This window comes from Thermobia domestica, chromosome 12, assembly GCF_964235325.1.
Source record: "Thermobia domestica chromosome 12, izTheDome1.hap1.1, whole genome shotgun sequence".
NCBI lineage: Eukaryota > Metazoa > Arthropoda > Insecta > Zygentoma > Lepismatidae > Thermobia > Thermobia domestica.
The window spans coordinates 204,204,613-204,225,822 of NC_137465.1; the positions used below are offsets into that span (position 1 = coordinate 204,204,613).

General features: G+C 35.1%; 1 protein-coding gene across 3 annotated transcripts in view; it reads left to right on the top strand.

Moving 5' to 3' along the window:
- LOC145666953 (equilibrative nucleoside transporter 1-like) overlaps positions 1-21,210 on the top strand; it is a 114,156-nt gene that overhangs the window by 68,589 nt on the left and 24,357 nt on the right. For all 3 annotated transcript variants that reach the window (XM_081734576.1, XM_081734577.1, XM_081734575.1), the window contains 2 exons: positions 2,729-2,814; positions 18,899-19,045. In XM_081734576.1, coding sequence (XP_081590702.1) covers positions 2,729-2,814; positions 18,899-19,045 — 233 coding nt within the window. The remainder of the gene's footprint in view (positions 1-2,728; positions 2,815-18,898; positions 19,046-21,210) is intronic.

Sequence of the window (21,210 nt, forward strand, 5' to 3'; positions counted from 1 at the left end):
GTCGCTCCATTGCTGGATGAAGGTCTTTAAATTACTTTTTGACAACCATCTATCTTAGATTATTCGTTTCCAAGATATTCGAAGTGGAACATAATTTCGTCACACCATTTGTATGCTGTGTAGGTTGCTACATGTCACCAGAGAATTATATCTATCTATTTGGTGTCCTCCCACTTGCGTACATTCCCATTTGCGTACATGTCAAAATCTTTCCCAGTTGCGTATAAGTGTCAGATGCAACGAAATGTCATGATTTAAAAGCGGGATAAGAATTCCCATTTGCGTGCAGGTTCAATAGCTGGTACTATTTCTGTGAATTTTTGTTAGTTTTTGAGCAGAGGGGAATATGGATTCTAAAGGTTTCGTTTCGAGTAGCAGCCACAGCGAACAAGAGTTCCTGAACAGTTTCATTTTGCAGGCCAGTACGACCTTCTTTATTGACGGCACATTTAAGAGCTACAACAAACTTTTCTCCCAAATTTTTGTGATTCATGCAGATATTGGAAGTTTAATAGAGGAAACTAATGTGATTCCAGTAACTTTTAGCCTTCTCCCAAACAAGAGAAAGCATATATATGAAAGGTTGAAGTCTTGAATTGGAATTCTGAAGTTGTAATGGTAGACTTCAAGGAAGCAGTACTAAATTCTTTTAGGACAATTTTCCCTTCAGCTTCCATAAGTGGGTGCAATTTTCACTTTAACCAGTGTCTTTGGTGTAAGATACAGGGTTTGGTCTTGGTTACAGACTACAAAAACAATGACTTCAGGTTCTAATGTTTGCGTCATTAGCTTTTCTTCCGTTAGAAATAGTCGACAGTGGTTGACTGTCTATTCAAGAAGTCATCCCCTAAGCTTGAGCAGTTCTATGGCTATTTCATTGACCAGTGGCTAGAAAATTCTACCGTCCCAATAAGTATGTGGAACTGTCATGAAAAACGCCATAGAACAAATAATCCCGTAGAGGATTGGGATAATAGATTAAAATTAAAGAAGCAAAATCCTTATGTCATCGAATTAGTCCGTTTTCTCAAGTTAGAAGCCAGGAGAAGTGACCATGCTTACGAAGAAAGTATCTCAGCTTGCAAGGTAGAAGAAGAAAGTATATATGCAGCTTGACAAAAGTTTTGGATAGTTTTGATGTTTCAAAAGATGTTAGATAATATTTGGTTGCACTTTCATAAGTTGACATAAACTGTAAATCGTATAATCGTATATATATATATATATATATATATATATATATATATATATATATATATATATATATATATATATATATATATATATATATTGATAAGCATTATTTATAGGTGGGTGGTAGTAGCAACGATAACAGCCTACTGCACATGGACCAATATCATAGAAGTTACAGACCAGGGGCGGTCTGGCCAGGTAGGCAGGTCGGCAATCGCCGAGGGCCCCGGAGCTGTGAGGCCCCCAAGATCAAAAAGATAACTTTTTGGTTGGTATTAAAAACGTTTACATACATTTAGATACTATTCCATCGCATTCAAGCATAGGATGTGTGAAAATTACATCAAAGCAGTAGGGCTATGCCTCGTTCGCACTAACTCATGTTTGCAATAAGCATTAATATAAATTTACCTTGCAGCACACAACTTTGGTTGAAATTCTGAAAGAAAGCTAACCTGGTGGGCTGCTGAAATTTAGATCTAAAATATGAAACTTGTATAACTTAGTGGTACTCAGTAAAGAATAGCAACAGTGCAAGCATTGGAACGCACCGGGGCTCCCGCTCAACCTGTTTATTATTCCGTACTTAATATTTATATTGTTATTCGTTTCTTATGTGTGAGAATTATTGTGAAATTTTAGATTACTAGCAATTTTGACATAATTTGTTTCTGTTTTGGGGCCCCACTTTGAATTGTCAAAATACAAGTGACGTTGGAAATTTAAAATATTTTCGCTGATTAGTATTGTGTTTAGCTAAATGGTTAGCGCACGTGCGTACGATGCTCATGGTCTCGAGTTCGACCACCGATGACACAAAAATTTCAGTGGGGGCGCGGTGGCTCAGTGGTAAAGCGTTCACCTTCGGTGCTTGGGATCCCTGGTTCGATCCCAGCTTGTGGACTTTCTGGTGGACAAACACCGTGATCGTGGGTTTTCTCGGGGTTCTCCCGTTTCCTCCCACTTTCAGCATTCCACCATTTCATTCATTTCTCATCATCATCGTCTCCTTTAGCCTAACCGTGAGACGTAAAACTCAAAGATTTCATTTGAGTTTTAATTTCTTAATTAAAAATACGGACCACAAATTTCGGTGTTTTTAATTAAGAGTTAGTATTCGTATAACTTAACCGAATTTCACATCTCAAACTTTGAACGAATATTATATTTAAAAAAAAGCGCCCCCATTTTGTCTTTTAGAAAGACAATTTTCGAAATCGCTGAAACACATACTTCCTTATCTTTCAACTAGCTCAAATGCCCGCTCTTAGCACAGGAAGAACACATTTCAATGGCATGATCACTTAAAACATAAAATTTGCCGCTATGTACAGGTGTCAAAAGAACTGAAACTTTATCGTCCTTAAAGATTAAATAGCATCGACCAAGCAAAATATTCTTAGTGTTTTAAATGCGTCACCGTAAGGATTGGTTGGGAATTAGTTTAGAGATTTAACATTCACAAGAACTGAATAATTAGTACAGTCATGTTTAGAATGATTATAATTAATGGTTTCTTTTGTTTTTCCTGCAGTTGCTGGTGGAATCTACCTAAACTCCATCTACGGAATAGCTGCAAAATTGCCTCGTCAGTATACAGCCTGTGTTATAGTAGGTTCGGTAAGTTTTTTTAAAAAAAAATGTTATAGTATAAAATAAAATTTAAAGTATATTCGCAAACACGCTTTATAGTTTATGTTAATATTTGGCATGGACCTCAGACAACTATGTTATACGTTTATCTGCGGCCCTCGGTCTGTCGAAACATGGTTGCGTCATCTCTTGCTGCTATATCACCAGGTGCCCTCTGAGCCATGTTCTCGACTAGAGCCAAATTCGCAAATCCGAGACAGATGGGCAGTGGAATTTTGTTGTATCTCCCGAGACTTTTGTTACCAGTCCAACTAATCTCAAAGATATTGTGTAGGATTGAGGTCAGGGTTCTGTGAAGGCCATAGCGTTGACCAACTTCTTCATTTAACTGCACAATAGCAGCAATATTACGCCTGACGGTGTCATTTTAGAGGTTTTATTTCACCGAAGTTCCACAATTTTGGAGCATTTTCCAATGTTTAAAATTTTAAAAAGTTTGGTGAAATTCACGCAAACGGATATCCCTCCATCCACTTATTCGTCAACGGTTTTCAAATAAACCTCCAATCCTTCTGTTGCAGCCTAATATTGTTTGTACTGTAATCAGTGGTCGAAGTGAGACGGTATACGGTGGTATGGCATACTGTCTCTGGTGTTTCAGTAATCAAGATGTGACAGTTGCCTCATATTCATTTTGTATTTAATTTAATTATGAATGTGATTAAAACAACTTTAGCGGATGTCATTTTTAAATTTTGTGTGTTAAGAAAGCAGAGGGGACTGAAACAACATTCTTTTATTTTTTCCTATCCAAATGTAAGATGCTTTTTATTCTGTATACCTGTCCTTGCGGCAAGGACATTCAAGCTACCTTTCTTTTGTCTTTATAACAATACTCCGCTGAAAGTCTGAGCCACACGAGACCACACATACAGAGGGCCGTTCATGAATCCAAAAAAAACAACAGAAGAGCTTTTAACATATCTTTGTGAAAGAGGAGAAAAATAGTAAAGTCTACTCAAATTGAATAGAATCGTAGTGCAAAATAATCCCTGTGAATTTGTTAAACTTACATTTCCCTCAGAGTGTCTTCATGTAGAAGTTAGATACAATTTTGGCACAGGTTTGTAAGTTGGTCCAACAACACAAGAGGACAGACAAGTGGACTCCAGATGAACTTCCATATAAATCTTATATACAACTTGTGAAACTTAAAGAAATCACGTATTTTGGAAAAACGACGCTCGAGCATCGTAAGTGGGCGGACACGAATAACAAAAAAATAGAATTGAGAACGCAAAATAATTCGACGAATGAGAGAAAAAAAGGTGAAACCAAAACCGCAGTTAAAGGCGTGTCCTAAAAGATCGGCGAGAGGAGGATACAAAATTCCAAGTCATTGGTAGTTACTTGAAGACCGGGAACAAGTGTGTCGCAAGAATTCAATCACACACAAAAATTCCATACACACTACACTCTAGAATATACAACATGTGAACTACAACGCAAGATAACTAGCTAATTTAGGAAACAGCCCAGTGGACGATATTCGATAGTACTCAAGTATTACCCTTTATACGTAAATTTTCTCTAAGTATAAACTTTAAACTTCGAAAAACCATTAAAGTATTTACATACATTTTCGTGTGGGTGATACATTTTCACGCACGTACATACATCTACAAACATTCCAGACAACAAGCGTCAACGGACATGTTTGACAAAAATTAGTAAGGAATCAGGAAAACAAACTTAAAAATTGCTTGCATATTTCCGGAAAGCACTTAGACTAGTCTTAAGAATACATCATTAGCTTGCATTACAATGAACACTTCTTAAAAACACTTCAATATAAAATAAAATAATCCGTACAACAATACATCCTAAGCAGAAACAGTGATGGTGGCGCAGTGTAATAATTGAAAGTGCTAGTGCAGAAAAGTGCATTATTGAATAGATGAATCGACGGAAACCCTGTTTCAATGGACAAGGACAGAAGAGAGCGCGTCGCCCCTTGCAGATTAGGAGGGAGGCACAAGAAAAGCCAGGTGAGAAAACCCAGGATCCAGGACGTTCGACGCGCAGGCACGAAACAAGAAACGTGAGGACCTCTGTGTATGTGTGGTCAGCGCAGTGGCTACAACGAAAGGTAGGACCCACCTAAATTATTTCTTGGTGTTGTAAGGCCGATTCTCAGCATTAAATAAAGATGCAAGACGTTCTCTGTACAGAAATTAAAGCCAGAAATAGTTAATATTTCAGAAACTTAATTTCATCGCATCGAAAATAGATACTCTATTTCGAACTTTAGCTATCATAGAGTAAATTTTTTACTTTAAACCCGGCTTACATTGAATTATAGAAACATTTTAGCACTTTTATTTACATGTTTATGTGACATCAATGACCGCAAAGTTTTCATTAAAAATATATTAATTCCTGTAGTTTTTCTTTTTATCAGTTATGATTCTAAATCGTGAATAAAAAAGATAAACTAAATGTAAACATAATAACTTGTAAACTTTTAGTAGCTCAAATTGTAAAATTTTTGATAAAAGGAGGCAATCTAAGTACTTAAATTGAAATGTTTGAATTTGCATTGAGAATCAGTGCGTCATTTACGCTATTGACAGGCACTCTTTGGACGGAAGATAGTTAAAAACAAAGCTTAATATATTTTCTAGAAGTACATTCAGTGTATTGTTTAAATTGTAAAGTTATTCACATAGGAGTTGGTAACTTAATGAATTTATTTGAATCAATATGTTAATAGGAGTTTAATAAATAATCTACAGTAATATCTCAATAAAAGTATTTGACGTAGAGAGTTCAAAGTTTAATTAGTGGTTAGAAAAACGCAAATCTCACGATCAGTCATTTTTGTGTTAGAGATACAAAATCTGTATTAACTAGTAACCAAAGGTAGGCTAAGCAAAACCGCGTTTAATGTATCATTCTCATCCTCTAAACATTAGAAAGATGAGAAGTTTATGGGTATAGATCACGCTAATAACGACAATATACGACAATATGCATATACTATTGTTGCAACATAAGGAAAACCATGGAAAATAGACATATTTGTATAAGAATTATTTTAAAAGACGTCTTTGCATTTAATATAGATATTTGAGTATTAATTGTCTTCTATGCATGCATGCCTATATTTATTGTATATTGCATGCGGTAATGGAGATCCTATCACCCCGCGATATTTCAGGGCTTTAGGAAAATAAGATTCCCCTTAAACTGTGAGAGTAAACGAAAATTTATTTTATTTGCATCTGTATCCGTGTATTTACATGCTGCAATGCTCAAAAAGAATCTTGCTTTAATTTTTGTCTTGTAGGGACGAAATACACTGATTTTCACTTTTGATGAAAACTGGATAATAATAATAATAATAATAATAATAATAATAATAATAATAATAATAATAATAATAATAATAATAATAATAATAATAATAATAATAATGCAATAAATAAATAACCCGAGTATAAGAGCTTCGCTTCGCTCAGCTCAATAAATAAATATCTTGAATTTAAAATTTTGATTGAAAGTCATGAAGATCAGTTTAATTCAGTCCATGGTAGATTGAATTGGAAAATTGCCTACATAGCCTTATTAGTTTAGCCTAACAAACCTTTGAAAAATAAATGTTATTCTTAAGGTCAGAGATACAATTTGTTTATAAAAGAAAAAGCTCACGAATTTGGGTTAACAATATAATAAAAGCTTTAATGAGTAAAAACAAAAAAAGAATGTTAAAAAGTTAAGCCTGACGAGAATTAACAATGAATCTGTAATTTATGATGACCAAGATGAGAAATAAGGCATAAGGCCTTAGCAACAAAATTAAATTAAGTAAATTACATTTTTGTTTTCTTTTTTGACCTATAGCTTGACTGAATTATTATAAGTAATCTGAGATACACAAACAAGGTGATGGAATTGTTTCTCATAACCAGTTTTAGTTGAAATTTGTGTTTGTTTATTCTTACATAATGAGCTTTCATAATCCTGTACAATACACAAATGGTTAATTTACAACCTTACATTTGACAACACTTATTAACTTGATATTGGATGATAAGCATTTGGTTAACGTTGATCATCTGATACTTTAAGATTACTGACATTTCCAAAAATTACGAATTTAAGAATGGTAGTTTTTTGGAATCTGAATTTAAATACATACGATTTAGGTTGGGTGAAATTTAGAAAATGAGTGGAATAGTCTAGAATACATGGAATAAGGTGGAATAAATCATGACTTCGATTGGAGATTTAGTGAGAAATTTTGAAAGAAAAATGGACTCGCCTAATGAAACTAAGTAAGCCTAAGCCTATCAAGGGTTTCTAATCGTTTTTAATCATAACTGAGATTAGGAGATAATTACATCATAGTTGAAATATAATATTAACATGAACAACAAGAATACATCATACATATACATGTCAAAGCGAGTAAAATTGTTATTTAACCATGCATAAAATATACACACATTTAGCTGATATGAAAATATACCAAGACACACACACACACACACACATACACACACACACACACACACACATATATATATATATATATATATATATATATATATATATATATATATCCCACCCAACACAAGTACATACTGGTCATGTGTAAAGAATGTTCCTCGAGGTACATTGGAATGTACATGATAGGTACGTGAATAGAGCAATCATGTGAAATACACATGTAAGGAATAAGGTTACTTCCGCCCAAAAGTACGTGCATGACACATACCGAGGAATGTATCTATTATGTGTATATTACGTACCGTGTAGGTGACACATTTACTTGGCATGTGCCAGGAATGTACTAGGCATGTCGGTAATGTTCCTTAGGGCAGTGTTATTCAACCGGGGGTACGCGTACTTAAATCCTAAAATATTAACGCTTCATTTTTACGTTCGAATGTAGAAGCATGTACTTAAAAAAAAGCCTCGAAACTAACTCTGAAAATAGATTCTCTCCTCCGGCATCTGTGTAGCAATTCATCTATCTATCTATCTATCTATTTATTAAAATGCTACAGCAACATTTAAGAGCGATTTTTTTTTGAGAGGAAGATTTTAGGTTGAACAAGGAATGGGTTTTCTTTTAGGATTTTTTGGTGTAGTATTTATTTATTTGTAGGGCATAATTCATTCCATTGGTATTAATCATTAATTATTTGCATATGGAACTGCCACTAGAGGGTTACGCCCTCTCTCTCGGCATGTGATGTGCTGTAAACAAGTGCAAACATAAATAATATTAGTTGTACAATGTGATATAAAGAAAACTATACGTGCGAAATGAAACAAGTACTACCAAAAGTGCTTAATAGAACAATATGCATGACACATATAATAAACATTAAGATACTGAGCATTGCGAAAAATATAACATGAGAAAGTTATAAGCGAAAAAATAATGAAAACATAAATTGAAAGGATATATAATATGTTGAATATAATTAGAATTTTTATAAATATATTAGCATGATTGATGAGATGAAAGTGCATTATACGCCACAACACAATGAAATGGTTAATATAAACGAATGCATGTTAGGCTTCTGTCTTGGGGCGGCTCAAGACTGATGTAGACATGGGGAGCCCAGATTATTGTTGAGGAAAAACTGTGCAGCTATGGAAAGAGATGAGGGATGGCTTGATGAATGATTTGACGTTGGAAAAATCTGCGATGAAAGTGATCCATAGGAAGGTTGTTTACGTGAAGTGTGATCAAGATGCTTAACGGTGTATGACAATACTTGAAAGTGGAATCGTGCTCTGAGTCTATGAATATTGTGTCCAGAAAAATATCTTTATGAGATTCTAGGCATTTGGCTATGTATCGTTTACGTAAGAGTGAGATATGTTCTACAAGTGGTGGAAAGTCTATTCGATTGTATAGTTCTTGGTTAGGATATGGTAATTTGACGCGGTATGCTAAGCGCACTGCATGGCGCTCCATAATTTCGAGCCTATTGTAGAATCTAGACTGTGCTGGGGACCAAGCAATATGTCCGAATGTAAGTATGCTACGCATGAACGCTTTATAAGTGTTAATAAGCAGCCTTGAATTTAGCCCCCAATGCTGTCCTACGAGCCTGCGAAGCAATTGTAGCCTGTTTTTTGCTTTGAGCATAAGTTTCTGGAAATGAGCAGTCCATTGTAGTTTGTTATCGTATGTTATTCCTAAATAAGTCACTGAGTTAGTCGGTTTTAATATGTGTGTTCCAACAGTGATATCAAGCAGGTTAGGGTTGCGGTGAACTTTACTGCGGCATTTAGGTGGTATGATGACAAGTGTTTGAGTTTTCTCCTCATTTACAGTAAGTTTCCATTTCGTACACCACGCAAGAAATTGATTAACTGTGAGTTGTAAGCTTCTATTGATGTGTTGTATAGTTCTTCCGAGAGTCAGGAAAGCAGTATCATCAGCATATTGGAATAAATAAGTTGGAGGAGCAGGTACTGGCACGTCTGATGCGTACAAAATGTATAGAAGAGGAGACAAGCTGGACCCTTGAGGTACTCCTGTGTATGGAAAGATGGGATGAGAGATGGTATTGTTGATACATACATATGCGATTCGATTCAGTATGAATGAGAAAATTACTCTAACATATGTCAGTGGTAGTCCAAATTTAAGCAATTTGTAAAATAGACCGTAATGCCAAATTCGATCGAATGCTTTCTCTAGATCCATTAAAATTAAACAAGATGGGAGCGATCTATTATATTGGTTAACGAGAGTGGTCGTCAAACGAAGCAACTGGTCATTAATACTGTATGATGGTCGAAAACCGGTCTGGAAAATTGGAAGGAGTTGACGATCATGCAGATATTGATGTAAGCGTTTTACAAGAATTTTTTCCAATACTTTCCCCAGTGTCGCAGTCAGTTGTATTGGCCTATACGAACTGACAGAATGTGGTGGCTTGTTCGGTTTTAGAATTTAAGAGCGACCGAGCTCTAACCTATAACCTTAGCATTCAACCCTTTGATTTACGGTTATTTGTGATTTCACGTTTATAACAAAGACAAATATTTTTAAAAGAGTGTACTTTAAATAAATTACTTAAAGAAATATTTTTCACAAAGTTTATCCTTTTAAATTATTGTTCAAAGGCCTTTGCCTTTAGTAAGCCTTCTCCGAAATAAATGCAAATGAATTGTGCTGCCATCTTTGGAGCTCTTTTAAAATTCTCATATATGTTTGTGGCCTATCCTTTCGACAATGAGATCTTGTCCAGTTCTAATTGAATATTTAAAAAACATGGGCACTATTTCTTTATTACATTTTTACGGGTACATTGGAAGTTTTGAAATTAAAAAAAAAATAACACATCACATCCTAATCATTATACATTCCAACACCACACTATTGTATATAGGGGTTGTATATGTCTCCGGCATTTGTTTCATAGCCAAATAACAATGGAAAAGGAATGATAACCATTTCTCCAGTCTAAGATGAACCTTTCTTGGGAGTGTTTTGTCCAATGAACACCATATATAACTGACATTATATTAATTTTGTATGTAATGTATTTGCTTATTACATACTGCATGCAAGAAGAAAGAAAACACTGGTCATACATGAATTAGAAACTCCAACCGGAAGTAGGCTCAAATCTTGCAAACGGTGCAAGATATTAAGAAAACTAATCGAAAAATCTCCCCTTTATGATACCCCTTGGCTATTTTTTAATCAATAGGTCTTTAACTTGTGTCTGTAAAGAGACATGTACAGATGTTGTAAGGAATGATAAGGCGATTTATGCTCATATGCGAATAATGCGCTGTGTAGAGAGCGCAGGTTCAGCTAGTTTCTTGCAAAAATTCTTCAAGTGAAGATTTATAATCGCCACTGATTTTCAATTTTGTCGATATTATCTTCAAATTCCACAGAAGGTGAAAGAAGAAGCTAAATCAGTAAAAGATGTTTCACCGGTTTCAGGCTTATTGCCACTGAAAAGCGACATTTCCTGAAGGATGTCTATATTAGCAGGCTGAATTTCTTTAAGGAGTTAGTTTATACTTAAACTTACGTCTTCCCGAAAATTTTATTTAACGTCTAGTTTTAACGTACAGATTTTGAGCTAATTCTGTGCTGTGTAACGTCACAATATAACCATCAATGCTAATTTTATGAGGACAATTCTGACAGTGGGGTTTAGAATATTACAACCTAGAGAACGCATCAAACGTCAGAAAATGGCAAAATGACACACAGAATATATTAAAATGTGGCTAAACTCAGAAAGTGGCTATAGAAGTGAAAAGCATATGGCTAAAAAAGCCACTATTGGCTCTTTGGAAATTTTGTGACTAACGACGTTCTCAAAATGGCCAGATCTAGTCACAAAGTGGCTAAATTGGCAACCCTAGTCGCAATACGAAGCAACTTACGCACAACCATGCCATGGTACATGGGCTATGTGCCATTCACATTCCTCACATTCCAGTGAAGCATGTAAAAGTACCTTTCAAGTGTCAGAAATTCCTCGAAAGGCACGTACCTAGCGACACATGCTATGCATATGAAATGTACATTTCTCAAGTACCAGGTACGTAAACGATACATATGAAACTTAAATGGCACGTTCCTAGAATGTACCTGGTTGGGTGGAATATTGGTTGGGTGGATAATCAGGAGATAATCGAGCAAAAAGTTTCCTGATTCAACGCATAAGCATAGCCATTCAACGTGGGAACGTGTCGGCTATAATGGGAACGTTACCCACTAGTAAAGAGCTAGAAGAAGTCTTTCTTCTGTAATTGCGGAGAAGGGAGGTTAGGAGAAAAAACAAACATCATTGGTGCATCAATTTATGTAGCAACCGAGCAAGGAGTATGAAGAGACAGCTCACAGTCCATAAGTTTATATATATATATATAAAAAAAACCGCATGAATGCTGTACCGTACGTCAAGACAGTGACATAACATGACAGGTTGGAGCCTTTGAAAGCAGAAGATTTAGTAGTACCTGCCGAACATCATGGGAACAAAGTACCGAAGAATAGATATTTACTGTTTCATTTGAAATTTTCATTATAACAGGTTTTTTTTTAATAATCATTGTTATTTTACAATTCTTATGTAATTACTTATGGTTGTATCTAATTGCTTTCAAATCTCGATTATTGGATTAACTTATTTACATGAATGTAAACAGATGCTTTCAAATGCCGATATTGTATAATATTATTATTAATAATAATAATATATATATATATATATATATATATATATATATATATATATATATATATATATATATATATATATAAACATGGCCGAATCTCTAAAAATATACCTGTCTTCCTAACTGCAAATACACAGAACAGATCAGGTCAACGATATGCAAACAGATAACAGATATATATATAGTACATAAATATATATATAGTACATAAGTAGATAGATAAACAATAAATATAGGCATGCATGCATAGAAGATAATTATTACTCAAATATCTATATTAAATGCAAAGACGTCTTTTAAAATAATTCTTATACAAATATGTCTATTTTCCATGGTTTTCTTTATGTTGCAACAGTATTATATGTATATTGCCGTATATTGTCGTTATTAGCGTGATCTATGCCCATAAACATCTGATCTCTCAAATGTTTAGAGGATGAGAATGATACATTGAACGCGGTTTTGCTTAGCCTACATTTGGTTGCTACTTAATACAGATTTTGTATCTCTAACACAAAAATGACTGATCGTGAGATTATTTGCGTTTTTCTAACCACTAATTAACCTTTGAACTCTCTACGTCAAATACTTTTATTGAGACATTACTGTAGATTATTTATTAAACTCCTATTAGCATATTGATTCAAATAAATTCATTAAGTTACCAACTCCTATGTGAATTACTTTACAAACATAGTGATTTTATACAGTTTAAACAATACACTGAATGTACTTCTAGAAAATATATTAAGCTTTGTTTTTAACTATCTTCCGTCCAAAGAGTGCCTGTCAATAGCGTAAATGACGCACTTATTCTCAATGCAAATTCAAACATTCCAATTTAAGTACTTAGATTGCCTCCTTTTATCAAAAATTTTACAATTTGAGCGACTAAGAGTTTACATGTTATTTTGTTTACAATTAGTTTATCTTTTTTATCCACGATTTAGAATCATAACTGACAAAAAGAAAAATTACAGGAATTAATATATTTTTAATGAAAACTTTGCGGTCATTGATGTCACATAAACATGTAAATAAAAGTGCTAAAATGTTTCTATAATTCAATGTAAGCCGGGTTTAAAGTAAAAAATTTACTCTATGATAGCTAAAGTTCGAAATAGAGTATCTATTTTCGATGCGATGAAATTAAGTTTCTGAAATATTAACTATTTCTGGCTTTAATTTCTGTACAGAGAACGTCTTGCATCTTTATTTAATGCTGAGAATCGGCCTTACAACACCAAGAAATAATTTAGGTGGGTCCTACCTTTCGTTGTAGCCACTGCGCTGACCACACATACACAGAGGTCCTCACGTTTCTTGTTTCGTGCCTGCGCGACGAACGTCCTGGATCCTGGGTTTTCTCATCGGGCTTTTCTTGTGCCTAATCTGCAAGGGCCGACGCGCTCTCGTTTGTCCTTGTCCATTGAAACAGGGCTTCCGTCGATCTGCAATAATGCACTTTTCTGCACTAGCACTTTCAATTATTACACTGCTCCACAATCACTGTTTCTGCTTAGGATGTATTGTTGCACGGATTATTTTATTTTATATTGAAGTGTTTTTAAGAAGTGTTCATTGTAATGCAAGCTAATGATGTATTCTTAAGACTAGTCTAAGTGCTTTCCGGAAATATGCGAGAAATTTTTGTTTGTTTTCCTGATTAATTACTATTTTTTATCAAACATGTCCGTTGACACTTGTTGTCCCGTGTGTTTGTAGATGTATGTACATGCGTGAAAATGTATCACCCACACGAAAATGTATGTAAATACTTTAATGGTTTTTCGAAGTTTAAAGTATTTATTTAGAGAAAATTTACGTATAAATGTTAATACTTGAGTGCTACCGAACATAGTCCACTGGGCTATTTCCTAAATTAGCTAGTTATCTTGCGTTGTATTTCACGTGTTGTATATTCTAGAGTGTAATGTGTATGGAATTTTTGTGTGTGATTGAATTCTTGCGACACACTTGTTCCCGGTCTTCAAGTAACTACCACTGACTTGGAATTTTTAATTCTCCTCTCGCCGATCATTTAGAACACGCCTTTAACTGCGGTTTTGATTTCACCTTTTTTTTCTCTCATTCGTCAAATTGTTTTGCGTTCTCAGTTGTAATTTTTGTTATTCGTGTCCGCCCATATACGATGCTCGAGCGTCGTTTTTCCAAAGTACGCGATTTCTTTAAGTTTCACAAGTTGTATATAACATTTTTATGTAAGTTCATCTGGAGTCCTCTTGTCTGTCCTCTTGTATTGTTGGACCAACTTACAAACCTGTGAAAAAATTGTATCTAACTTCTAAATGGAGACACTCTGAAGGAAATGTGTGTTTAACTAATTCACAAGAATTATTTTGCACTACGATTCTATTCAATTTGAGTAGACTTTACTATTTTTCTCCTCTTTCACAGAGAGATGTTAAAAGCTCTTCTGTTTGTTTGGATTCATGAACGGCCCTCTGTATGTGTGGTCTCGTGTGGTTCAGACGTTCAGCGGAGCATTGTTATACGGACAAAAGAAGGGTAGCTTGAATGTCCTTGCCGCAACGATAGGTATACAGAATAAAAAGCATCTTACATTTGGATAGGGAGAGAAAATAAAGAATACTGTTTCAGTTCCATTTGCTTTTTTAACACACCAAATTTATAAATGACATTCGCTAAAGTTGTTTTAATCACATGCGTAATTGAATTAAATAAATTTTTAGAATTAAATACAAAATGAATATGAGGCATCGGTCACAATTACCTCCCTACTAAGAGAAAGTATGTGAGTGACATTGCATTAATTTCTAAGTACAAATTTAGCCTTACACGACAATCTTAACCTTAAACAGAAATTTCGAAGTTCACAAAAAGGAATAAAGTACATAAAAATCCTATCCCTAATTTTGGAATTCACTGAAAAGTTGAAATACAAAAGAATACGAGCCCTAATTGCCTTTAATGAAGGTTTTCTGATTTGCTAGTGGATACGAAGTCCCAGGAATCGAGTTTGTGGTCAGTTCCGGCTGCTGGACACAAGCTTATGAGGCATGTTTTAAATAATATATTATTTGTAATTACTTTTTGGAGGTTTTTTTGGTTATTTTATTTTATCTGTGCGTCAATACAACTTTATCTTTTTTAAAAGTGTAAGCTGCCCTAGGTAACAAATCAGTACCGAGGGGAGATAGGATCTCCATTACCGTAAAATTAGTCTTTATTATTTTTAGAGAGTATTTTCTAAAAAGTCGTGGATTCAAAACCCAAACAGGTCACGGTACTCTTCAAAGTCCAATACATCTATGCCAAACCTATTTTTTGACGCCATATCCAAATCGAAAACAGCGGCATATCGAGTCATGAATCATTTTAGTTCGTAGAACGGAAACTTCAACGGTGGTGCACATAATATAAATTTTGGCACCCGAAACACAAACCCAACACTCCACTGCTTTTCAACTTTTATAAAATTTGGCGCTCCGAACAACCACCCTTACATCTTTAATCAATTTTTAATTTTTACAATTTTGTCGGCCCAAACAGAAACCTATCAATTTTTAGTTTTCACAAAGACATACCGTCACTGAATAGTATATGCAAGTACCTTTAATAAATCCATTTTTATACACAAGAATTGACGAATAGTTTTGCACCTATAATGATTTTATTTCTTATGTACGTACAAATAAGTTCTAAGTTTACAACACCGACAATTTTGTAATCTTTTTCCTACCTTTTGTTTTTAAAATGTGGTGTTCCTAAAGAAGTCCATCTAGTTTATATTTTGATGTGCCGTACTGAATTCTTTGTTTCTTATATGTATATGTGTATGTGTGTCTTTTTGTCTTAGTGCATATAAATTTCGTGTTTCGAGCATGGGAGATTTAGGGGTTGTCTGCTGTTGATCTTCCGGGGGTTTGGAGTACCCCTTAGTCGAGTGAGCATCCAGGAGTTTTTCCGCAGGAAATCATTAGCATAAAAAAACTCGGTTTTTGAGCATTTTCGTGTATAATTCTCTATAATACAACATAAAGTTGTTTTTTTTAAACTTTTTTTCAGAAAGTTGTTGGCGGGGGACCAAAGTCTCTCCATGTGACCCCTCGTAACCACGGAGAAGATTTCCAATAGTTTTCAGTCACTATGTAATTAGAAATACAATCTTTTAGGCAACTTACTCTCACTGTATTTCAACATTTAGATAGCCCACATGTCCAGTCAAAATCGTTATAAAACATACCGCCTCTGCTTTTTTCCCACTTCGAATACTGGCTGTAATGCAAATTTTCCAATTCGTTCCACTCAAAGCCTTTTATGGATCAATTAACACTATCCGTGCTTTCTATTCTTTTTATATAAATATTCTATCGAATATACTTAATAATTTAATAGCATGTACTGTGTCATTAACACTTGTAAGCTAAAACTATTCCTCCTCCCAAATTTATCATATGTCCTTTCATTCACTTTTCTCTTCAAAATTGAAAACATATTTTTTTGCTGCATGCACTAGAAGATTAACGATTCTGTAGTCTGGAACATCTCTTGGAGTTCGATTTCTTAGCCAACAGCATCATTGTTCTTCAGAAAATTTATTAACCTTCTTCCTATGTTATATATTCCTTAATGAATTTTCTTCTTCTTTCTTCCCCTAGATTACAAACGGACTCAATTAGTATATTATCAATTTCAGTTGAATTTGTGTTCCTTATTTCGAAGTTAATCCTTTACCCTGTTCCCTTAGTTACCCTCTTCAAACGTAGACTATGCAGTTTATGTCTAGCCATATATGTTTCACTTTCCTAAAACTTTGTTCAGCTCATGACTTATCTTTTCATTTTTATTTAGTACTTTCAAATTTATACTTCTTTACTTCCACGGGAATTCTGTTGATTTCACCTACCTGTGTATTTCCTCTCATTTTTGTTGCTTCCATATCCTCACGTGTTCCCTTGCGCTTTCTGTAGTTTTTTGCCTTTCTTGGTACTATTTTGTTTCCACCATTTGTTCGTGATACTTTATTTTTCTTCTGTACATCCGAGACATGCAAATCTTAACACTTTGTACACGAACTGTTTTCTTAGCAGATAGAGGGTGTTCTAATCATATTTTTCTATTCACTTCCCTAAAACTTTGTTCAGCTCATGAATGGTTTTTCATTAGTATTTACTACCCTTCTCTTATATTTTGTCCAAATCATATTTGTCTATTACACTATCATCCTGCTATTTCTGCATAGCATAATTAAAACTTACCAACACAATCCTTTTTCTTTCTATTAGGTATGGTGGCTCAGTGGTAGGGCGCTCACTTTTGAAACGACGGGTCTCTGGTTCGATTCCAAACCATGTGAAAAAATGAAATGAAAACTTTCAGTTTAACGTCCCAAGATTCTGCTCTTTTAGGCAAAGGAAGATGATTAAGACAAGTGAACGATGATGGAAGAACTGGTGAAATTAGAAAGTGGAAGGAAACGGGAGTACCCCGAGAAAACCCATAGACACGATGTTGTTCATCACAAACTTACTTGACCGGATATCGAATCATGGACACCACGCTTCAGAGGTAAGCACTTTACCACTGAGACACCGTGTCTCCTCCCTACTATGTGAATTTTGTGCTGGACAACAACGCGTCTATGGGTTCCTCGGGCTTTTTCCGTGTCCTCTCCCAGATTCCTCTCCACAATGTATTTTATAACTTACTTTCATTAATTATCCGTCGCTTATAGCATAAATTCACTAATTCCTACCAAATCTAAATTACAGTACGGTATCTTAGTAAGTTTTTTTTTTTTTTTTTTAATCCAAAGTTCCATGATTCCACAATTGTATTAATCAGCCATTCAGGGATGATGAATGTAACAGATTGTACTACATTTGACTACATCTTACACTAAGTCCATAGTGTTAGTTTTATCAACTAACTAAATTATGTGGCAACACAAAACATAGGATTTAGCAACAATAACGCTGGGATTTTGAAATGAGATAAAAGAAAAATTACAAGTGATATATATTAAATGTTGAAAACCAATCAAGGGCATTATCTTTTGAAGACAATACCATTCAAATGCCCTCCTCTTCGGTGTGTGGAATAGTTTGTCAAAGTCCAATTTTGCACTATTTATGCAAATAATTAAGCTCTAAATTCGCAGAAGTGCATAAAATGTCCACGTCCAGTTCACGAATTGTTCGTGTTTTATTCTCATAGATGTAAAACTTGAGATAAACCCAGATAACCCCGTAAAAAATAATCTAGCAGAGAGATCACATGATCTGGGCGGCCAGTTCACATCCCCACTTCGTGGCAGAAAGCGTCTGAGAAACTTTTCTTGCAATAAATCTGGCAAGCGGTGTGGTAAATTGCACTGTATTATTCAAACTTGTATTTCTTTATGCTAATTTCTCATAGACTAGTGTACACAACTGTAACAGTTTAATTTCGCCAGTCTAGTCAGTATTGCCAGAATATGATTTCAAAGTTATGAGTTATTGTTGGTAAACGGGGGATTTTATTTTGATTTAGGTCTAATTGACCTCAATGAACTGCCTGGAGAACTGTCATTATTTTGTACAACGTAACTTAAACATTTTTAAAATTTAATTTATAGTTTATACGTTTCTCGGGGTAAGTTTTACCGAAGGGGCAATCTAATACAATCTAACCCGTCACTACTCGCTTGGAATTCTATGTTAGACAATTTTAAAAAATGGGATATTATGAAGTTATTCGATTACTCCATTTTGTGAAATAAGGGACTTTTTGTATGTACTAACTTAGGAAGTAATATACTAGGTTAACACTTTATAGTTCTTTAGAAATTATTATCTATTTCTGTATATACAGTAGTTCAGTAAACGTTTTGCCTTCTTCTTTTCAGAATATAACAGGACTCTTAGCAACTTCAGTGGACATAATAGCGATTGTTGTAGCCCCCAATCCTCGAAGGGCTTCCATTTATTACTTCATTGCTGCGATGGTTATTACCATAATTTGCCTAGACACGTACTACGCACTCCCCATCAACGTAAGTGGCTATCACTTAATATTTACGTATTCTCTCATAAAATAGCAATTACAACAAAACCTTCTGGATTTGGTTCGTATTTTCAGTGTTACCACCTTACATCCTATTGAGTTGTAAAGTCCAGTTTTTTTCCCATTATTTTGATAATCGTGTATATATGGCATTATTGTAATATTTTCTAGAGAATGTTGTTTCTTTTATTGTTACTAATAAAACAATAGTTTAGCTTCATGTTAAACACTGACCCTATTCTGGTAAAGTTTCACCGGAAGTTCCCCCTAGTCCTCAGAGATATTCTATATTTTCTTACCGGTAATGGCAGGACGACTCAATATAATCGGAAACAAGTTCATGTGTTGGAAAATGGATTGTTACTTTTCTTTAGGACAGGTGAAATGTTGAAGTACGCCAATAAATTCATCATATCACAGGGCAAAGCTGAATAACTTATCTGGACGAGGCTAACGACTCAAAGCTCTGGGGATAGGATTCAAACTCTGCCGTTGCCCGAACTACCTCCAGACATGAAACGTACAGATGGCGCTTGATACTTTCTAGCACTCTTGAACAAACGACCACTCACTAGGGATGATTCCATACCGGGACCAAGTACCTGGATGAAACTTATATATCGTCTCAAAGCTCTTGCCATGAGAAGTACGAAACCGTTTTCAAATCACAGGCAAACCCGCAACCTCAAATTATAAGAGGCCAGTTTGTTTGTTTGTGTTTGTAACCCTATGTATGGTATATTCGAAAGAAGTAAAAATGAATGTTACGATGCATCACGCATAAGCGCCTGTGCCCATCATTCTCCTTTTTTGGCTCATTGCTAGAACGTGACTCGGGCAAGGGTTTGATAATATTTTGCACCCAGACGTACCCATTTGGTCAGTGTTGCCAACGAATTGTAAATACATTGTGGGAAGATGGTTTTTCTACCACTGGATGTATATCTATGTAACGTGGTATAAACTTCATTCGTCATTAGAGAAAATATACTGTGGACGTATTCCTCTCTCAAGTACACCAGTTTGTGAGTGTTGCCAACCAATTGTGAAAATGAGAAGGTGTAAAACAGGTTCGTACTACGAGATGTTTACACACCAAGCTTGGCAGAAACATCACACGACACTATAGTAAAAAGACGTTCAGCGTAACCGTCTTCCAACCTTTCTAGGTTATTAGTGTTGCAACCAAATGTAAACATCACAATGTTGCAAATTGCCTGCGTGTCACTGAATTAATATATAACAAATGTGTCATAACCAACATTGGACAATGGAAAACATAGTACGAGTGTCCCCGTCTCACAAGAATCCCAGTTTAGCAATGTTGGCAACCAATGCGAACATTCATGATTTTCACATGAAGTCTACAGCATTGATGGACATAATTACACTGTGATCTATGCTAGGTTTTCCATTGTCCAATGTTCCTTATGCCACATTTGTTATATATTCGTTCAATTGCCAGCACGTCATTTGCAACATTGTGATGCTTAAACTTAGTTGGCAACACTGACAACCTAGAAAGGTTAGAGGATGGTTGCACTGAACGTCTTCTTGCTTTAATGTCGTGAGATGTTTCTGCCAAGTTATTTGGTGTATAAACATCTCGTCTTACGAACCTGTTTTACACATTCTCATTTTCACAATTGGTTGGCAATACTGACAAACTGGGGTCCTTGAGAGAGGAATATCTCCACAGTATATTTTATCTAGTGACGAATGATGTTTAGGCCATGTTACATGGATATACATCCAGTGGTAGAGTACCCATCTGCCACATTGTATTTACAATTCGTTGGCAACACTGACCAAATGGGTACGTCTGGGTGCAAAGTGATATTATCAAACCCTTGCCCGAGTCACGTTCTAGCAATGAGCCAAAAAGGGACATAATAGGTTCAGACACTTACGCGTGGCGCGTCATAACATTCATTTTTAATTCTGTCGAATATGTCATACATAGGGTCAGAAACACCAACAAACTGGCCCCTTATAGTGTCAGGTTGTGGGTTTGCCCGTGATTTGAAAACGGTTTCGTACCTCTCATGGCAAGAGCTTTCAGGCGATGTATAGGTTTTATCCAGGTGCTTGGTCTCGATATGGAATCATCCTTAGTCAGATAAGCAAACAAAACATAGTAATTTGTCACACTCC